General features: G+C 44.4%; 1 protein-coding gene across 1 annotated transcript in view; it reads right to left on the reverse strand.

Annotated features, from left to right (window-relative positions):
* Positions 1-2038: 2038 nt before the first annotated feature.
* Positions 2039-21361, reverse strand: part of LOC102569729 (complement factor H-related protein 5-like) — a 40712-nt gene continuing 21389 nt past the window's right edge. Inside the window, exons 10-12 of the mRNA XM_014604775.2 lie at positions 12187-12369; positions 11005-11205; positions 2039-5223 (exon numbers count right to left, since the gene is read on the reverse strand). Of these exons, the coding sequence (XP_014460261.2) occupies positions 5210-5223; positions 11005-11205; positions 12187-12369 (398 nt within the window). The 3' untranslated portion in view covers positions 2039-5209. The remainder of the gene's footprint in view (positions 5224-11004; positions 11206-12186; positions 12370-21361) is intronic.

Raw genomic sequence — 21361 nt, forward strand, 5'->3', positions numbered from 1 at the left:
TGTCCTCCCTTTCTTGAAGATAGGCACCACATTGACCTTCTTCCAATCTTCGGGCATTTCACCAGAGCACCAGGAGTTCTCAAAGATCCATGCCAGGGGCTGAGCTATGATGCTAGCCAGCTCCTTGAGTACCCTGGGGTGTAGACTATGAAGGCCAGCTGACTTGAAGATGTCCAGCCTCTCAAGGTGTTCCTTCACAAGGTCAGCATTGATGGCAGGCAAGGAATCTCCCTCATCTGGGCCTCCCTGTCCCGTAATGGGCAAGGGCATCCCATGGGACTGGTGAATGACCGATGCAAAGTACCCATTTAGTAGGCTGGCTTTTTCCTGGGTGACAGTTGTCAGTTGTCCCATCTGGTTTAGCAGGGGTCCAATCTTGCCCTTGCTTTTCCTCCAGCTCCCCACATATCTAAAAAAGGACTTTTTATTGTCCTTGATACTAGTAGCTAGTTGGAGTTCCATTGCAGCCTTGGCTTTTCTGGTTTGCTCCCTGCAGGTCCAGACCAGTGCGGAATATTCCTCCTTAGAGGTGGAACCTGTTTATGTCCCCCGAAGGGTGGATGGGGAGAGAAAGGAGCTCCTGTCCAGGGTTTCCCCAGCCTGCACTGGAGAGGGGGCAGGTGGATTGGAACCCCCTCCGCCCCCCACCCCCCATTTCAGGCATAGAATAGAGTGAGCCTACTTGAAACCTCAAGCCATTTTGATATCATTTCATAAAATAATAAAAAAGTTGAGCTGGAAGTCACCTCCAAAGGTTATCTAATCCAACCCCCTGCATGAGGCAGAATCATCACTATCCAAGGCACCCTATATAAATCCATTTTCTACCTTTTTGCAAAACTATACAGTCAAGCCCAAACACAACCAAAGACAAAACACCCTATCCTGCTACAGGTAAAGCGGGGGGGGGGGGGGGGGGGGGGGGAGGGCAAAGCAGCTAATGCTCTGCTGCAGCAAGTTTGTTAAAATACATTCGAGAGATCCAAGGAAGGCAGCCACAGCCAATGCTACTGAGGAAGGCAAAACCCCCTACATACTCTGAACCAATCTGATCACGGGGTAATATTCCTTCCAGACTGTATACATGCCAATCGGTTTGACCCTGAGTAGAGGGCCAAGAACCAGGAACCTCCAAGTTTAAGTCCCAGCAAGAGTACTGGCACACCCCAATCAAACTCCTCAGCATTGGCCCACACCCAATGCTCTGAGTAAGGCAGAAAATAAACTCTGACATGCAGCAACAGGAGGGAGGGGAGAAAAAAAAAAAATCCTTCCTGGCCCTGTGTGGCAGTCAGTACAGGCCAGATGAATGGGCAAACCCCATAGTACAACACAAGTATCACTGCGCCTAGATCATCCCTTCCTAATGGCTGTCCAGCCTCCTCTTGAACACCTCCAACAATGGAGAGCCCACAGCTTATCTAGGCAATCTATTACATTGCCTCCCTGTTCTAAACAGTGAAGAAGTTTTTTCCTGATACCCAAAGGCACTTTCTCACCCCCAACTCCCTCCCCCACTCCCCCTGCTGCTGGGACAGCACCAAGGAGTAAGAGGAAATCCTGCCCTGGACTGCATAGTGTGTAGTGTGCATAGTACTTGTGCTCAGCCTGGGTCCCTAATAGCAGTGACAGTTCCCCTCCCTGCCTAGTCCCCCATGGGTTTTTCCTGCCAGCCCAGGAGCAAGTGTCAGGAGGGAAATTTGTCCTGTGGGCCACTGCCATTGCTGCTGAAGTTCCCAGTAAGAGCAGCCCTAATGCAGCCCAGCTGGAGCAGGCAGGAGATCCTCTCACTCACACTATATCACCTGGCAGTGGCAGGAGGAGAGGGTGGGGAATGGAAGAGGAAAGAATGGAGAGCGGAGGGAAGGGGACATGCCTCTGAGCATGGATGGAAAGGGAGAAAAGGAATCATTACCTTCTCTGGAACTTAAATCCTCAGCTGCTGCTCCTACTGTGCTTTCTGCCCTCCCCAGTGGTGGGGAGCAGCAGGAAGGAGGCTGGGAGCAGTGGTGCAGCCACTCCTGAAGCACCATTCCCTGCAACCACACCTCCCTTTGTAAAATCCTAAATCTATTTCTGGCAGTTCCTTTACAAAGCTAGTGACTAATCAAATACATTCATGATTTTTATTAAACAACATCATTTGTATCAATGTAAGCATAACTCCATGCACCTCTAAACCATGCTCAAAAGGCAAACAGCTTCTCCCATGTCCAAAAATGATCCAAGAATTTTAGACATCTCCATGCAAAGTTCCAAAATCTCTCCTTTTGCTGTGTGATGCACCTCTGCCCCCTGCTCCTTCCTGACCATCTGCTGTTCATGCTGGCCTCTTTAAAGAGTGTCCAGGAAGCCCAGAAACCAGGCACTACCATGTTTCCTACCTGAGAAGCCCCTGGTGACAGCACAGAAGCTCTGTCCTCATCACCCCCTGCCAACAGTGGGGACAGCACAGCCCAGGGATGGATACAAAGGGAGTGCACCCCCCTGTTTTGGACTGGATCAAACCCTGGTAGCCCTGGGTGGGAGGGGTTTAGAAGTCCCTGTAGAGCATATGAATCTCAAAGGAAGGTCCTCTTCCCTTTTCTCCCACCCCAACCTCCTGCTTCTGCTTTTCCTGTTGTCCAGGGGCCAAGAAAGTTTCAAAGCAGCTCCTGCTTGCTGCAGCCAGGCTGCACAGAGATGGGCTCAGCTGGAAACAGTGACACCAGCAGAGACAATGACAAGGGGGTTCTCTCTTCCTATACCTGCTCTGGGGGGGAGGGGTTGGGGGGCAGGCAGGGTGGAGGAACACACCCACACCCATGTCCATGACTACTGCTGTCCCTGTCTCACCTGCTGGAATGGGCAAGAGGGGCTTTGAACCTTCCCCAGCCTGGGACACTGCAGGCGAAGGAAGGGGATGTTCATTTGAGCACACAGGGGAAGGGATGGAGGGAGGGAATATTTTATCTGTTTTAGGGACTTTAAAAAAGTCCCCAGAGGCTCCAATGTTGCAGTCTGCACATACCGGTGGGGGGAGAGAAGGGGGTTGGCAGCAGGGTGCAGCCACCCCAGCAGCAAGAGTGGCTGCTCCTGCACCCCCATGCCAAATCCTGGATCCACCCCTGATACAACCCATAGGACTCGCTGACAGCTCACTGTGCTTTGGGCTGCTTTCTCTCCCTCCCTCCTGCCCCCTTGTTGGACTCAGAACCATGTGCCCCCACACCTCTCGGATCCTGTTCCCACCCCCTGCTCTTGGAACCGTGTGCCCCTCCCTGCACTCCTCCTGGGTTTGCCCCAGGCACCAACTCTCCCTGTCATGTTACTGGGAGGACTAGACCAGTGGTCAACATTTTTTGTACTAGGACCCATTTTTAAACATCAATGGCCAGTCCCAACTCAGTGCCCCTCTCTCCTGACCTGCTGCCCCCCAGCTTGTGGGGCAGGGGGTGGATGTGTGGTGTAGGAGGAGGGGGGGCATTGGGGGCCCCAAGCAGCCCCTTGCAAGCTGGAACTCTGCCAGCCTGCAAGGGAAAAGCCATAGTTTCCCACATTTTCTCCTTTAAAAGAGAATCAATTTTTAAAGTTTGTTCACAACCCTTTCCTATATTCTTGCTACCCACTTTTTGGTCACAACCCATGGGTTGAGAAACACTGGACTAGAGGATGAGAACAGCACTACAGGATAGTAGAGGAAGATGTCAGCTCTCCTTCTCCCCCAACTGGTAAAAACTCAACAGCTCAAGTTCTTGTGCCACTTTTTTCTATTCAGGGACAGGAACCTTGAAGGTGTGGCAAGACACAACTCATGATGTTTCCGATCTGCAAAAGATTTCCGAAGTTTCCACCGTGTGGAAAAATTAATGTCTGCCTGTACCCATAGAATACATTTGGGCTTGTTTCGTTTTGGTGCAGTTATAAAACATAGATAAAGTGTGCTGAAAATTATGTCTGTGTGATAAAGGTGCTTGCTGAAGGCTCTATGAAGATTAGACCAAGCGTTTTTCTGAATTTGTTTAGATATTAAGCTGTATGTTGTTGCTAAGAGCCTAATTAAAGTTTAAGATATAGTAAGGCCTTGTGTAAAGTAAAGCCTAGTAAATTTAGCAAAGCTTTGAAGTAGTAAGGCCCTGTGTCGTAGTTAAAATTAACCTTATCGAAAGGAATGCAAGGCTTGTACTGCTATTGGTCAGTCTAAGGACAGTTGAAGTAAAAAGAACCTGAGTGGCTGTAAGTTATCAGTACCGTTCAGAAGCTATAAATGGGCTAAAACATCCAGAAATCATTCTGAAGGAAGATACAGCTCTGTGAAAAGGATTAGTTAGCTATTGACCTGGATCAGTGGGCCCATGGATCGCGAGGAGCCCAAGGACTGAATACCAGGGTCCTTCCTCTTGGACAGCACTGATCAGGGACGCCTGACTTTGCTGAGCTTTGTGGAAAGAGAAACTTGTCATACATCAGGCATCAGAGGGAACTGCCGATAACTTGCCAACATGAATTATTTTTGTCTGCCATTGTTTGTCTTGTTACCATGCGTAGTTGTGTTTTTGTTAAGTCAATAAACCTTTCTTACCTTTCTACCCCGACCATACTCTCAATCCTGAACCCTCCGCAGGCAGCTAGGACAACGTAGCATCCAGCAATGTTCCCTTTCTCTTTCTATAATTTTTATTCTAATTTGTGCAGATTCTAATAAATTCTTCTCTGCCCCTGCCTCGGCAAAAGTATTTAGACAAAAACATGAACAGCTGTTAATAAAATGAGACAAACTTCAAAATGCCTCTATGCTCATATTTACATATCCCAAACTTCCTGGTATGGAAAATAGTCTTCAAAAAACAAAAGCTTCTAGTAAGACATCCAGTCATTCCTGTTCTAATCCTGATGGGAAATTGTGTTTCTTCTTGTCCCATATATGGTGAGGAAGCAGAGAAGTGAGCAGTTTTACTTTAAATTAGCTTTTCCAATTTTCATGAAAAACCTTCCTTTGATTCGAGTCTAAATTTATTTACTAGCCCTTGATATATTTTGTGATTTGTTTGACATTAGCTTTAACAATATATGTTTTGGCTACAAATAAACAAGTGATTACATATATCAGTTCAGAAAGATGATCTTGCTAACATAATGTGTATAGTGTGCAAACATTACAAAAAACCTGTCAATGAATTTGAATGTTCAGATTTGAGCTAAAAATGATCTGCTAAATGCTTCTCTTCATTCATCCTGAAGTACCTGTCAGGTACAGAACAAATAACAAAAAGTTATGAATATTAATTTCTAAAATAAATGTGCCACTAAAAATCCCCCATAGATAACTCACAAAAATGGAATTTCAAGACAGCAAAAAAGCTGCATATTAATTAATTTTATATAATTCTGAAAGTGAATAGAAATACTACTATGAATACTATGAAAAATAACTTCATGCTTGCTGTCAAAACCAAACAGTTCTTCCATTTTAATATTAGAAACAAATATAGTATATTAAGTGTAATTCATAATGTGATTCCAAACCTTGGAAAGTGATGTTATAATTAGGTCAGAAGCTGTAACCCTACTTCCTATCATTTGTACCTACCATTTACCCACATAAACCTATGGATTCTTGGCTGCTTGTCTCAAGGTGAGATAATGAAGACACATTATATGTGTGCTGTGGGAGTAACCATGATAATATGGGGAAATCCTAACCATGAGCAAGATCCATAATTATACTGCATATTCAGTGTAAACTGGAGAAAACAAAAATAATGGGAAATCAAGCAGGTCTCTCCAACTCAAGGGATTTTTCATAGTATTGTTAAGATGGTGGGGTGGGATGGATTGCATAAAGGAAAACAAATGAAAACCGAGGCCCCAGATTAGAAAGCATGGAAGACCTGGTGAAAAACTGGCTGATGAAATAATCTGGGGACTAATAAATGCCCTGGCAGGGGATTCATAGGTTCTATTAAGACTGAAAAGCAGTCAGAAATCACTAGGAAAGTCAGAAAGAGCAAGAAAAGCATTTTTTGCTGGGCCCTGAGAAGAAGCCCTGTACAGTATCTTCCTTTTCCTTTGATTTCTGTTTGTTCAAGGAGATAGATCTTGGTATAGATTCTTTGCAAATAAACACTAAACACACCTGTAACCATCATCAATTTCTTCTTCCAATATAAAATGACCCCAGAAGACCTCACATAAGCTAAACATACTTTTCCTATAAGCTAAACATAAAGGGCAAAAGAGGTTAATGTCACCTATGGGACAAGAGCGAAAAACTGTGAGATGCTAATTCTTGTTGAATGAAGATGAAACAAATAAGCAATGGCAGTTCCAGCCTGGCAATTCTTCCTGGTTTGGGTGAGATAACAGGAGGGTGGTTTAGTAGCAGGCTAGGAGTCATCTTGAGAGATTTGCTGACCACAGTGAGGACTTGGTGAATGTTGAAGAAAGTTCAAAGTAAACATGATAAGCACTGCAATGCCAGTTATACAAGAGACAGACAACAAGAAATTACTTGCTTAAAGGCATTAGACAAAGTTTTAATTACTAAAAGATTATTGAGAAACAACCAAAAGTATATATAAAACACACATATGCAAGCTGCAGATTATTTTGTGTTGGTAATAGTTAATTATTTAAATCTGAGTAGTTTATCTATTGCTAGGGTGACAATATGTTCCGGCTTCACCCAGACACTCCTGGATTACATAAGCCAGTCCCTGCTAACCGGTCAAAAGTTCTGGGCCAGAGTCCAGTGGGGAGGCAGAGCAGCATGGTGTGCCAGGTATGTGGCTGGGCAGACATTGCTTCTCCTGTATAGGAACAAAGGAGGTTGACTGCCCAGCCACCTGCCTGGCACACCAGGTCTCTCCGCCTCCCCACCAGACTCTACCCGTGGACATTTGACCAATTGGTTGGACAAGCCTATGGAATGCAGGAGTGTCTAGGCCAAACTGGAATGTATCGCTGTATTGTGACTGTATGCTTACCCTGCATTCTCTTAACCTAACAGTCAGAAAACTGAATGATACATAATAGCTGCATGCAGACATTCAGGGATGCCTAGCCTGACATGCCTCAGGGTAGGCTCACGATCCAGCTGGACCTCAACAAATTAGTTAGATGGGCGGACCAGAACCAGATGTTGTTCAACACTGAGAAGTGTAAAGTGCTCCGTCTGGGGACAAAAAACCTGCAACAAACTTACAGGCTAGCACCACATCCAAAAGCAACCCGGGGGTCATAATGACCATAAAATGAATATGAGCCAGTGTGATGCTACAGTTAGCAGAACAAACAATACACTGGCATGTATCAACCAATACATTTCAAGCAAAACTAAGGAAGTTATTCTCCCACTCTACTCGGCATTGGTGAGGCCGTAGCTGGAGTGTTGCATCCAGTTCTGGGTGCCACACTTCAAAGAGGACAAGCTTGAGACAGTCCAGAGAAGAGCCACTTGTATGATTAGAGGCCTGAAGAGCAAGCCATATGAGGGAAAGCTGACAGATATGGGACCATTCAGCCTAGAAAAGAGAAGACTTCGTGGGGATTTGGTGACAGCTTACAAATATGTCAAGGGTGAGCATCAGGGACTAGACAAAAAACAATTCACCAAAGCACCCTAGGGGAAAACCAGGAGCAAGAGTCATAAACTCCTAGAAGGAGGTTTCAGATTGGATATAAGGAAAAACTTCTGGTTTGTGTAACCAGACTCTGGAATAGACTCCCAGTGGGGGAGGTGCAGGCACCTACCCCAGAGATCTTCAAAAGAAGACTGGATGCACACCTTGCTGGGGTTATTTGACCCCAGCAGTCTTTCCTCCCTAAAGCAGGGGGCTGGATCCAATGATCTCCTGAGGTCCCTTCCAGCCCTAAACTTCTGTGAATCTGTGAAGGGAAGTTAGATTACATTAAAAATTACCATTCAGTCTAACTTAGTTCACCCAGGTACAGACCTTATACTAGTTAGGTTGAACTACATGCAAACTGTACAGAAGTTCAGGACAGTTGGATCAGTCTAAAAGTGGCCAACCTGATCTAAGTTAACTGTATCACCAAGGTGATCTAACTTGGGTCCAGCAAGACCAATCTAACTGAACTTCTGTGCAGTTATCAGTGTAGACCCAGGGCTAGGAAAGTCCAGCCACTAGCCTCAGCCCTAGTGCTGCACTTGTTTTACCCCCTCCCTAGCACTGAGCTATTTTTAGCACCCCGCTTCCCCACCCCCATACAAATACCCCTCCCCCCATAGACCAGCATGCTCCCCCAGCCCACCAAACCCCACATCCTGCAAGGTGCTTCTGGTACCAGTTTTATCACCATTTTCTGATGCTGGTGCTGAAGAAGTAAGTCCCAGTGGGAAGATAAGTGGGTGGGATGAGCTGATTAGTTCTCTGAGGGGATTTTTTTGTCTGGAGGTGTGGGGGAAGCTTGGGGGGCTTAAAACAGCCGCTAGTCCCTGGAGATGGGAGAGAAAGAGGCCTCTCAACCTCCCCTCCCCCCACCCACCTCACCTTGGACCATGCAAACCCCACCAATCCTAAAAAATCCTCCTGGACCTCAGCACTCTCCATGTCCCCTGCAGACCCCACCTGCTCCCCTGATCCTCCTGCAGACACCTCAGTCCTTTCCCAGCGCCTGTTTGCCTCCCTGATCCTCCTAACCCCCTGCTAACCTCCCCATCCCAACTTACCTTAGTTCACATGGCAATTTTTAACGTGATCTAACCTCCCCTTAACCTCCCCAAATGTCTGCACACAGCTAATAACATATGACTATTAAGTGAGGGAAGAAATATTAGATGGTGATATGAAGATGCCAGTGAAAAAGTAATAAAGAATCCTCTCTCAGAGAAGGGTCATAAATATTGACTGATAGACTCAGTGTACATACCTGTGCATTATCAAAGGGAAAACTAGAGAACAGAGGAAGGCTCAGAAAGGACATGCTTCTTAGATACATACCATCTTTCCCCATATCAGGCCTCCCCAGTAAAACTGTAATTAGAAACTTGTGCTTCACTGTCACAGGCAATGAGGTGGACATTGGGATAAGCCTATACCCTGTTCATTGCCATCAACCAAAGCTTGGTTAGCAGACCTGTCTCCTGCCTCTTTTATCAATGTCTTACCCATCAATGCAGATCATTAAACAGCAATATTTCATAGATTTGACAGACGTTAGGTTTGGAAGGGACCTTGTGAGATCATCGGGTCCAGCCCCCTTCCCACAGGGAAGGAACTCAGCTGGGATGAGATGACCCCAGGAAAATAAAACTCCAGGAGTTTCTTAAAGGTATCCAGAATAGGTGCTTGCACCACTTTTGGGGGAAGTCTATTCCAGACTCTGGAGACTTGGACAGTAAAGCTTTTCTTATGTCCAATCTAAAACTTTCTTCCAGCATTTTGTGACCATTACACCTTGTCTTCCTTTGGGGTGCCCTGGTGAACAAACATTCTCCCAGTTCCTGTTGCGCACCCCTTTACAGACTTATAGGCTGCCACCAAGTCACCCCAAGCCTTTGCTTCGCCAGGCTGAAGAGTCCCATGCCTTTCAGCCTCTCTTCATAAGGTCTGCTCTCTTGACCTCTAATCATTAGCATGGCTCTCCTCTGGACTCCCTCAAGCCTCTCCAAATTCTCTCTAAAGTGTGGAGCCCAGAATTGGATGCAGTACTCCAGATGAGGCTTCACCAAGACTGAGTAAAGCGGGAGGATGACTTCTTGGGTCTTGCTTGAGATGCATCGGTAGATGCAAGCCAGAGTTTTATTTGCTTTTCCAGCTGTGGCATTGTATTGGTGGCTCATGTTCATCTTGTGATTAATCATAATCCCCAAAGTTTCTTTCGGTTGTGGTGCTAGTGAGTGTAGCACTGCCAATCCTATAAGTGTGATATGGGTTCTTTCTCTCGAAGTAGATCACCTTGCATTTCTCTCTCTATTGAGTGTCATCAGGTTTTGATCCGCTCACTTGTGAGCCTGTCCAGGTCATCCTTAATCAGACCCCTTTCAGAAAGGGATACGTCAAAAGGATCTTCCTATGGGTTTCATGAAAGGACCAAAAGATGAAACACCAGAACCTATAAAAGTCTTTCTTGGGACAGCACCTTTAAAGTGCCTGGGCAGATCAGCTAAAACAGTTTCAGTTACATCCCCTGTCTTCAATGGATAGGAAGATTGGTGACATGACCTGCAAACTAACTGTCATGGCTCAGAAAGTTTCCCGGGGAAAAATGAAGACTAGGAAAGCTTTGATTAATGCAGAACTGATTAGCAGAGGTGAGCTTGCAGCAAGAACCTATGGAACTCAAAAATCTGCTTCAGAGGCTCACAGATGACAACAGCAGTCAGCCTCAAAGAGGAGGAACATGGCCAGCCACTCAACTTGGTCAAGGCAGGTCATATACAATTCTTTTCCACTAATTTTTCCTACTTGCAAAAGACTGAGGGGAGACATTGGATCATCCCAGTCCAATAATGCTTGCAGACCTTGCTTCTGTTTGTTGCACCCTCTCTTGTGTGTTTAGACTGCAAACTATCTGGGACAGGAATCATGATTTCCTATGAGTAGAAATTAGCACAACAGTCTGATTGCCACTCTGTCAAGTGGTCTTAGAATTATTTAAATCCTAGATTGACTAGTACTACAGTGAGAGGCAAGGGGATGCCTTAGGTGATATCTTTTCTTAGACCAACTGCACAGTTGGGATAAAGTTAAACAAGCTTTAAAATGCAAGACATTCATCATCATCAGGATGAGCTGTAAAAGCCAGCATAATAAAAATCATCAGCCAGCACAACATAATAAAAATCGTGTTGGAAGGGGGGGTGGAGGGGAAGAAAAATTCTGAGGGAGTAGACAAACGATTAGCAAAAGAAAAGAAGTCGCCAAACTATCCCAACTATGCAGTTGGTCTAGTAAAAAATATCACCCTAAGAAATCCTTGCCCCTCTCATAATTCCTGGATTACCACAGTTACATCATCACTAATTCTACCAATACTACAGTTTCACTGAAAATTGCTTACCTCTAAGCCTACATTTAGGATATGTTAATTCCCCCTCCAGGCACCGTACTCTAAAAGGAGGAGATTCTGGATCCTTCACATATCCCCTTTTGCAGGTAAATTCTATAACATCTCCAGATGGGGAATACAATTTATGTCCTGGACTCCATTTCAGCTGAATATTGTTCTTTGCCATATCCTCCTCAGATGCTGTACAGGGCTCTGGAAAGAGGAAAATGTCATGCAGCTGGTTACACATGGATCTGACATCCTAGTATCAAAATCTTTCAGGGGGTTGAGGATTTCATTCCCTACAATTTTATTTTACAAGCCCTGTCCCCAGAAAGTTTAATGAGGTAAAGAATTACTAATAACCTGTACTTTCACTCTCCCTCTGTTCTTTTTGATAAGAGAACATATATTTTCTGGGGAGATTTAAAAAGGAAAAGTTAAGGTTGATAACACACAGAGAACTAGTCTGTAAGAGCTTCTTTGGAGTTACATAGGTCTACATCTGGGAATCAGTGCAGGAAAATATGCCCCAGCCACATCTCCTCCAGGAATAATCAATCATTTATAGACTGGAATGTGTGTGGGGTGGAGCTGATTAAATCTGTTTACACACAACACAGGGCATCCCCTACTGGAAAGAGGATTAGAACCATATAAGCTTTGCACTGAAGGGCAGCAAAAAGTATTCCTGATATATTTGCCCATAAGTTCTTCAACTGAATTTTACAATATCTACTGTGGCTTATACCTTCAAGAAAGAACATATCTGAATAAGTCCATTCCTGTACTGTAAATGTTAGCTTTGTTATAAACTTTGTTAGAACAGGTTTTTATAGAAGACAATATATTTTGGAAAAGGATGTAGATACTTCTATTAGCATAGAAATCTTATAGGAGGTCTGAGGATTTCATAGATTTCATAGACATTTCTTTACATTTTCAAAACATAACATCAGCATGAACTCAGAGTAATTAGTTAGATTATACAGTATTATTTCTCACTGGCAAAAGGACAGAAGGAGGTAGGGTTGTTGCCTCTGATAATCCACACTTCCTATCTAAAATTAAATTAATGAACTTGATCTGAGGGAACTTCAGCAATAGTAACAACTAATTTTGGCCCCAACACCGAAATCACCCTATTTGTGGAACTTATCTCAAATCTTCTAATTTGATAATTTTGGTACCTACCTATGCAAACTGGAGGGTCTGTCCATTGTCCAGACTTGCAGCTAACAAATTGAGATCCCCGCATTACATACAAATGTTTGCATTTATATTCTAGTGTTGAATGTGGATCATAGTCATTCAATGGAAAGAAAGTTATATCTCCATTGTCAATAGCAGGTGGTTTCCCACACCTTCCACCACCCTCTGAAATGAAGAACGGAAATCAAGAAATACATCACTGTTTTTTTCAGAAAACACTATAAAAACAAAAGTATTACAGATCGCCTCTATCGATACACCTTGATAGGCCATTAAAATAAAATGAAAGCAACAGAATAATCACCCTGATTGCTTCGAACAGGGTTACAGATAACTCGTTACAGCCAAAGTAACATGTGGCTCATTGTTTAATAAACAAGAATATTGAAAAAATAGCAAAATAACAAAATGAGTGGCCTCACTTTGTCAACAACTGATCCAGGGCTGTGTTTCACAAATTAAGAATGTTTGTTACTGTGAAAACATCTGGTTTGACAGGTATCCAGGCATACTACTATGCTGACCTCAAAAAACTGACTGTCAGGCAAAGAGAAAAGCCTTTTCCCTTTCCTTTTTATGTCCTTGTGACACAGTATTTGTTAGGGTGACTGTATTTGGATCGTGGGGAGCACTGGATTTGCAGCTGAATACAAGGCTGTAACCTGTGGCCTAGCAGAGCTGATAACCACAAAGCAGAATGATATATTAAAAGTAACATTGCAAGACGCTTAGGCAAGTATTTTCCTAACAATGTCGTAGTGTTATAAGATATATAGCTAATTGTGTAAAGAGAACAGGATGCAGCCCACCAGCTACCATCAGGAGATAAAGCAGAAGTAAGACCTTGGAGATGATGAAGAAGGAGTCAGCAAGAAATAGCAAGTGACCAAAGGAAGCGGAGGTCAGTCTTAGGCATGCACTCATAGGAAAAAGGCATGTAAATGAGTAAAATGCATAGGTAATTCCATGCTAATCAAACAGACAGTAAACAAAGGTGGAGCTTGAGATAGGAGGGAATATGGGTGGAACAAAGAAGGGACAAAGGTGGAGTAAATGTTAATGAGTTTGAACCAAGGTGTATAAATGTGGGGAAAAAAAACTAATGTTCACTGATGCTCCCCGGCTTTTTGGGAGCTCACCCAAAGCTGTCTCCATTTTGAATAAGTCTGTTGCTAGCAATGTGTGCTGGTGTTTGCTCTCTGAGCAATTGGATCATCATCTCCCTAGTAGTTGGGTGCCGCATAGAGCCAGGGTCTAACAGTATTTAACAGAATTTGCAGATTTGTTGGAATCTGATAGGGATGCACTGTGAGCACTTCTGCTGTGACTTTGAGCTTACAACCTCTGGACTGGCAGCCACATGCCTCGCCACCCAAACCCCCCAGAGAAAAAGGAAAGACCTTTAGATAGAATTTTTCCCATACCAAGGCATTTCCTTCCCTATCTTTCCACTTCTTGTTATTGAAGTAACTGTAGCTCTCTGAAGTATGCATCTTCTGTGGGCATTTATACATGTACTCCAGGAGTGGAGGGGAGGGGAGCAATTTAATTAAAGTGGCTGTAAGAGCTTCTCTAATTAAAGAGCCCAAAGCACCTTGAACAAGCTTTAGTCAAAGGGCTCCTGCCAACAATTTTCAGTGCAGGGACACTGATACAAAAGACGCTTGAGTCTGCTGGACTGCGGTAATTACCATGCTCTGGTAGACTTGATGCTCTGTAATTAAAGAATGTTGAAGCAGCCTTACTGCTTGTGTATAGGCACCCTATATGAGCATTAAATGATGAAGCATGTTAGAGAAAGGTTTTAGAGAAAGGGTGCCCAGACCATGGTAACTATGAGCTTCCCATTGTCTTTGAATATTAAGAGAGTAGAAAGGTGAACTAGACAGAAATGTGCAAGAAAAATAAAAGTGAGGTACAAGGATTTCTTAGGGCGATATCGTTTTTTGGACCAACTGTGTAGTTGAGAGAGAGGTAGATAAGTTTTCAAATGCAAGACATTCTTTGTCAGGTTTGACCAGAGCAAACCAAACACAGCATAGTAAAGAACAGCTGTTAGGTGGGGAAATGAGAGAAATTGTCATTGGCAACAGATGAACAATTAACAGAAGAGAAGAAACTGATTACTGGGAGATAAAGGCATGTCAAATGGAAGGAGGGTAATTCTCAAGTTTCATGTTTGGAAAGAATTCAGGAGTCAGGTAAAACATAACATGCCATAAAACCAATATCAATCTTTAGTCCCTGGTTCTTGACGTCCAGCCAGTTTATGAATATTTCTTCCCAAATTTACCTTTTAGATGTGTCAGGTAGATTTTCCTTGAGCGTGAGGATGGTGATGTCAGACATGGAGTGGTTATTCTGAGAGAAATATGCTCCTAACGGTGTGTGTACACAACTCTTTCCTTTATATTTTTTCTTTGACATGCCGTTCTGGTGCATAGTTGCTGTTTAGTTTCATCCATGTAGTTGCCATAAAGCTACTTGGTGCATTGGGCCAGGTATACTGCATTTTGGGAAAGGCATCTGTAGGAACCATTCATAGATTCATAGATTGTAAGGCTGGAAGGGACCAATTGCACCACATCTGGAAGGAGCTTATTCCACAGTCTGAACACCCTAACTAAGAAGTTTTTCCTAATGTTGAGCCTGAAGTGGTCTTCCAGGAGTTTGTGGTATTACTCCTGGTTGTCTCCAAGTATGGATTCTGATGGTTTTTTTATTGGAGGTTGTGGCAGGTCTAGGACCTGCCCCCTGGTGGCCATGTAGCTCCTGCCCAGCTCAACCTCTAGTGTAGCCATCCCTTGATTGCTCACCTGCCTCTTCTGATTATTGAGGAGTATGCAAGGGAGGCTGCCTGCGGGTCTTGGAGCCTTAGTCCATGCAAATCACCACCAGGTCTCTCCTGGATCTCACTAGTCTCAATTTTCAAGAAGTGGAGGAAGGAGGATCCAAGTAATTATAGGTCAGTCAGGCTCACCTCCATCCTTGGAAGGGTCTTTCCAAAGATTATGAAGGATCATATTTGTGGGAGTCTACCAGGAAAAATAATGCAACAGCATGGATTCATAGCAGGTAGATCATGCCTGACCAATCTGGTTTTGTTCTATTCGATCGCAAAATGCTTAGATGCAGGAGTAGAGGTGGATGTCATTTTGTTGGATTTTAGTAAGGCCTTCAATACAGTATCTCATCCCATTCTCATAAATAAATTAAGAGGCTGTGACATAGATGCTTACACAGTTCAGTGGGTGGCAAATTGGCTTAGTGGTCATGCCCAAAGAGTGGTAGGAGATGGGTCAGTACAGGTACTCCTCACTTAACGACCAAGTTCCGTTCCATTCCGTTCCTGCGACTCGGTCGTTAAGCAAATTGGTCGATAAGTGAGGAGCCGCTCTGAGCAGCAAAGTGCTCCCCGCAGGACCGTGTGCTGGCAGCCGCGTCCCTGGGGCGGGGGGCCGAGCTGCTCCCTCCCCCCCTCTTGCCAGCACCAGGGCAGCATTTGGCCCTGAAGCCAGGGCTGGTGGGAAGAGGATGCTGAGAGAGGGAAGGAGCTGGCACCAAGGAGCAGGAGGTGTTCCCTGGTACACCTCCTGATCCACCTCCTGACCCACCCTCCAGACCCGCGCGCTGGGCTGCTCTGTGCCCTGCCGGCTGTTGTCGCGTGGGGCCAGGGGCATCGCACCTGCAGGCAGGTGGGAGCTGGTGGAGCTGCCCTGGCCCTGGCTAGGAAAGCCCGCTCCGTGCGCCCCACCCCGCCCGGGCCGCGAGCGCGGGAGCTGTCTGCCCCGCCATGCTGAGCCTGCAGCGCGCTGTTTCCACAATACAGGTACTGTACTCCTCACTTAATGACCTATCTGCTCGGAGTAACGACTGCTCGGAGAGCTGGTCGTAAGTCTGCGCGGTCATTAAACAGGTAGGTCGTTAAGTGAGGAGTACCTGTATTGACCTGGAAGGATGTGGGTAGTGGGGTCCCACAGGGTTCGGTCCTCAGACCTGTACTCTTCAGTCTCTTCATCAGTGACTTGGATGTGGGTGTGAAGTGTACTCTGTCCAAGTTTGCAGATGATACTGAATTGTGGGGTGAAATGCACACTCCAGAGGGTAGAGAACAACTGCAGGCAGGCCTGGACAGTTTAGAAAAGTGGGAAGTACACACTAAGATGCAGTACAACAAGGACAAGTGCAGAGTGGTGCACCTAAGGTGCAAAAATATGCAGCAGACCTACTGGCTGGGAAGTGACCCTCTCAGCAGCACAGAAGCAGAAAGACATCTTGGAGTCATAGTGGACTCCAAGAGGAACATGAGTTGTCAGTGTGACAAAATCATCAACAAAGCTAACCACACTTTATCAAGCATCAGCAGATGCATGACAAATAGAAGCAAGGAGGTGATACTTCCCCTCTATGCAGCATTGGTCATACTGCAGTTAGAGTACTGCATCCAGTTTTGGGTGCCGTACTTCAAGAAGGATGTTGATAAACTCGAGAGGGTCCAGAGGAGGGCCACTCATAGGGTTAGGGGCTTTCCTATGAGGAAAGACTGAAGGAACTAGATCTCTTCCACCTCCACAAGAGAAGGCTGAGACGTGATCTTATGGCCACCTACAAATTCATTAGGGGGATGCACCAAGAGATTGGAGATGCTCTGTTCACCAGGGCACTTCTTGGGGTAACAAAGAACAATGGTCACAAACTGACGAAGAACAGATTTAGGCTAGATGTCAGGAAAAACTTCTTCATGGTGAGGGTGGCCAAAATTTGGAATGGGCTTCCAAGGGAGGTGGTGCTCTCCCCTACCTTGGGGGTCTTTAAAAGAAGGCTAAATAGGCATCTGGCTGGGGTCATCTGATCCCAGCACTCTTTCATGCCTAGGCAGGGGGTCAGACTTGATGATCTGTTGAGGTCCCTCCCGACCCTAGTACCTATGAATCTATGAATCAGTTCACCCCTCAAGCTCAGTAGGCCCTCTACACATGTCCATGCCTCTGCAGAGCACCTGTATTTAAGGTCTCATTGAGTGACTTTGTCCACCTCTACCCCATGCCTCATGACTCATGAGTGTTATTATACTATCATTCATCTTGTAGGGAATTTGGCTTTATTGGCCTCCTCCAACTCTGCTCTCACTGGGCCTTCTAGCCCAGGCCCACAACATCAGACCTGGTTTCTAGGCTCCAGCCCAACCCTCTCAGACTCTGGCAGTGGACCCTTCTGGACTTTTGGCACCTGATGGGTGCTGGGCCCCACTCCTGGGCCAGTCAAGCTCTCTAGGCTCCCCAGCTCTGGCAGTCTTAGTTGTATTACATAGGAAACTTAGGCATGTCTACCTATACAGGATTATCCATGCAAACTCAAGCCATCAATTTTTTTTTTTTTTAAAGCTAAGACTACGAGACAATTCTTTGAAGTAATACAACTCAACCCCAACCAGATTACCCAAGTGAATTCATGACAACTTTCTCCCACTTTCTAGTTTCTTTGGTCAGTATTTTTGGTGTGCTTGCAGCTTTTCTGTGACTAGGCAAATTAGTCATCCTCCCCACAGTAATTTGTACTCTCTGATATGTAGCCATTCTGTTTACTTTCTGACGTTTACTGTTCTGGAGTCATAGTAAGCAAATGTCACCTCCCACTGCAGAGTCTAGTCCTCAACCAGATTCTGCCCTTTCCTACTTAGATTGTGCAGAACCAAAAATGTGGGACTATGAGAGATTCGGCAATTCTGCTTTCCTTTCTATAATGACCTTGGTAATAGTAAGGATGCCTGTTAGCCATTCGAGCTACCAAACACATGCACAGCTCCTGGACCTTCTTAACATCTGGAAATGGCTTGTGGCTTGTATCCAAATGTCAAGAATGAAATTGTTTTATCCAGTAGGTAAGGTCCTCAGTGTTACATGGATATTTCAAGAGCACACAGGCCAGAACAGGTCTTCCCATAGTTTGTGCTTTCCCATACTAGTGTGCTTATATCACTAGAGTAGCCAGCATTTCCTCCTGATTTTTCATCCTTTTGAATTCTTTCTGAACACCTTCAGGATGACCAGTCTATTCCTGCACCCACATATTGGTGTTTAGCAACACCCACATTCATTTTCAATCTCTCATTGATCATGCTGAGGCATGAATACCATATTTCCATTCTTATAGCTGCTGGTGTGGGAGGCAGTCTAGTGGGTTTTTTAATGTAAAACCTTTTTCTAAATTTCACTCAGTCAGCATCTGCAATTTGTCCATATAGCATGTCTTTAATATGTTATGTACATTCAGTGTTGCTTACAGCTTCTCTCTTGTCTGGTGGGACAGTCCCAGCAGGCTCATACAGACTGCTCACACTATTTGTCTAAGGCGTCTTGTAATGCATTGGCAAATTTCATTCAAGACTGTGTGGAGCTCTTTGCACGTGCTTATCTTTCTCACACGCAGCATGTATATTTGGATGGTAGAATGAAAGTGAAGTTGTCCACAGTGCTGTTGGGCTGGTTCCCATTTAGAATATTTGAGCTTTTCCAGTAAATTGTTCTGTGTGCTAACTTTACACTTTATCTTTTCCACATGTGCCCTGAATTAAAATATGCAGTCTAGCATCACTCCCTGGGAGGCTGGATTCCAGCAATGGGTAAACTATACCCTGTTTCAGGTCATACTGATTTGTTTATTGACATCATGATTCTAAAGGTGAAAGAGGCAACTTACATTTTAGGCGAGCTGTCATCTCACTGGTTCATGATATAGTAATCTGAGATCTTGGAGTATACTTATATTAATGGAGCTTTAACATGGGCAGAGCTTGGGGAATGATGCATAAATCTTCCCATGCTGGGACTGACTGGCTGTTGACTAGTAAGCACATGAATATGTTCCCTTGTGATAGGTGTTTGGTGTAGACCAGTTTGCCCTTTCTGGCTGTTTGATTGCAACAGTCTTTCTTTGACAGTAGCTGGACACCTAGCACAATAATACAACAAGTTTCTCCATTCTACCTGCATGTGTCAAAAGAACAGAATTTCAACTGAGATTTAACAGTTTTTTTCATATACGTTCTACTAAAAGTATTCCAAAATGACAACTTTGGCTTCTCCTGTTTCTCTATAATCTCACAGTATCTCCTGTATTTAATTCAACCAATAGCTTTCAGCTCTAACAGTTACTATCATCTGGAGGACTCCGAAGTCCATTCCTTACTAAGAGCTTTATGGAGCAGACCACCAGATCACCTGGAGGGGGTAGGTGGTCCCATCTTCCCTGGTAGGTGGCCAGTAGAAGAATCTTCCCATGGTGCTGGTTTTGATTGCTCCCTCAGCACAGAGCAGCTCATTTGTAGCCCCAAGAAATCCTGGGACCTATGGACAAACTCCTCCTTACCAGACCAAGAAAGAGATGTTAGCTGAAAGGGACCAGACCCACTACAAAGCTGTCTTCCTTTCCCCTATCCATGCATGAGCTGAGTTTCCCTGGGAAGTGTCCAATGGCTCCCAAGATGCCTTCAGGGGCCAGTGGCTGCTGGATGGAGATTTTGAATTAGGGTCCTCCATTGGCACCCAGGTTATTAATTAGTAGCATTCACTCCCACTCCTATTCTGTCATTTGTTGTCCCAAGAAATCTTTTGTGTACTTAGTAGTCTCTCCCCAGCCATTGAGAGAACCCATGTAGTTCCTGATGGGCTTAGTCCCACTCTCACTGAACAACAAATACATTTGTAGCCCATGTGGTGTACTGGAAGGAAGGGAAAGGAGGTTGGAAGAGCTCAGGAGAGAGGAGCAGGGTAGGGATGCCTGCTCCTAAATAGAGTGTGTGAGTGTGTGAGTGAGTGTGTGTGTGTCCTGACAGGGAGCCCTCATTCCTGCCCTTGTAACAAATTACACTAGGATGCAATAGAAAGGGGTAGGCCAGCACCTAACAAAGGGCATTCTTGGCTTTATAGAATATTTGAAAACTTTTGACTGCAGTCAAAAAATGTGTGGTCAATTGACTGGTTTCCCAACCCTAGATGATTGGTGATTTCAGGTGGTAGCCCTCACACAATTAGTTCTGCAGCTTCTTGAAATGCATCTCTGTGAGGAAGTGTGTACTGTGTTAACAAACTGATTATAATTTTTTTGGTAATGGTTTGATCTTTAGTATCATTGCATCAAGAATTTGGTAAAGTCTTCCCAGTTTGCTTTTTTTTATAAACTGAAGTGGCAAAGAAGAGCAATGAGTCTTCTGTTATAATTGTTTTTCTCTGTACGGTGATTTGCCTTTGCTGCAAGTAAGGGATGGAGTCCATAACTTTGGTACATGTTCTGGTAATTTTGCTGTTGACAAACACCGGTTTGGGATTCCAGCTTCTACTGGCACGTATTGAAAAATCAGAGAGTTCTGAGTTGTTGATTGGCCTCAGGAAATATCTGCACACAGTTCAACTAGTTTCTGTCTTTGTTTTTTATGTCATAATCCTAATTAATACCATAAATGTTGAAATCTCTGATGATCACCCACCTTTTCTCATGATGGATATTGCATGGATTTATCAAACTGAACATTTCACACAATGGACATAATGGGAATGCTGATAATTTCTATTGTTGAGATTTTGATTCATAAAACTTGTATTGACAATGAGATTTAGTTTGACAGAAACCATGCTCTCATCTTGCTTTGTAGACTTTCAATAGCAAGGTTCATCCCTTGGGTCCAAAGTGCTGTTTTGTTTTGTTTTATTATCTTTCTGTATGTCTTTTGTAGACCTTGATCCCTAGATGAAATCAACAGTGAACCTTGCCCTTGGCACCTGCAATCAGCACATACAGTTTTTGAACTGAATTTGGTTGTGGTTGTAAGTGTTTGGTAAGATTTGCAAATTCATAGAATCTCATAGCGATTAAATTAACTAATATTCCTGCTTTGGGTCCTTCAACTGTCGCAACATCTGCTGTGACAAGTATTTTACAATGCATGAGGTTGTGAGGAGGTCTCATTCTGTTAGCATGTTCTTGCGCACAGCAACTGAATAAAGCCTGCTCACTTATGTGTAGTCATCACTGTAGCCCCTGACATGCATTCATTTAAAGGTGCAATGAGATCTGACTGCCAAACCCAACAGTCATACCTCCTGCCATGCCACACATAATCCCAGACTCTGTCTGTACCAGCTAATTGAAAGATGGGAGT

Source organism: Alligator mississippiensis, chromosome 5 (assembly GCF_030867095.1).
Source record: "Alligator mississippiensis isolate rAllMis1 chromosome 5, rAllMis1, whole genome shotgun sequence".
In the NCBI taxonomy this organism is placed as follows: domain Eukaryota; kingdom Metazoa; phylum Chordata; order Crocodylia; family Alligatoridae; genus Alligator; species Alligator mississippiensis.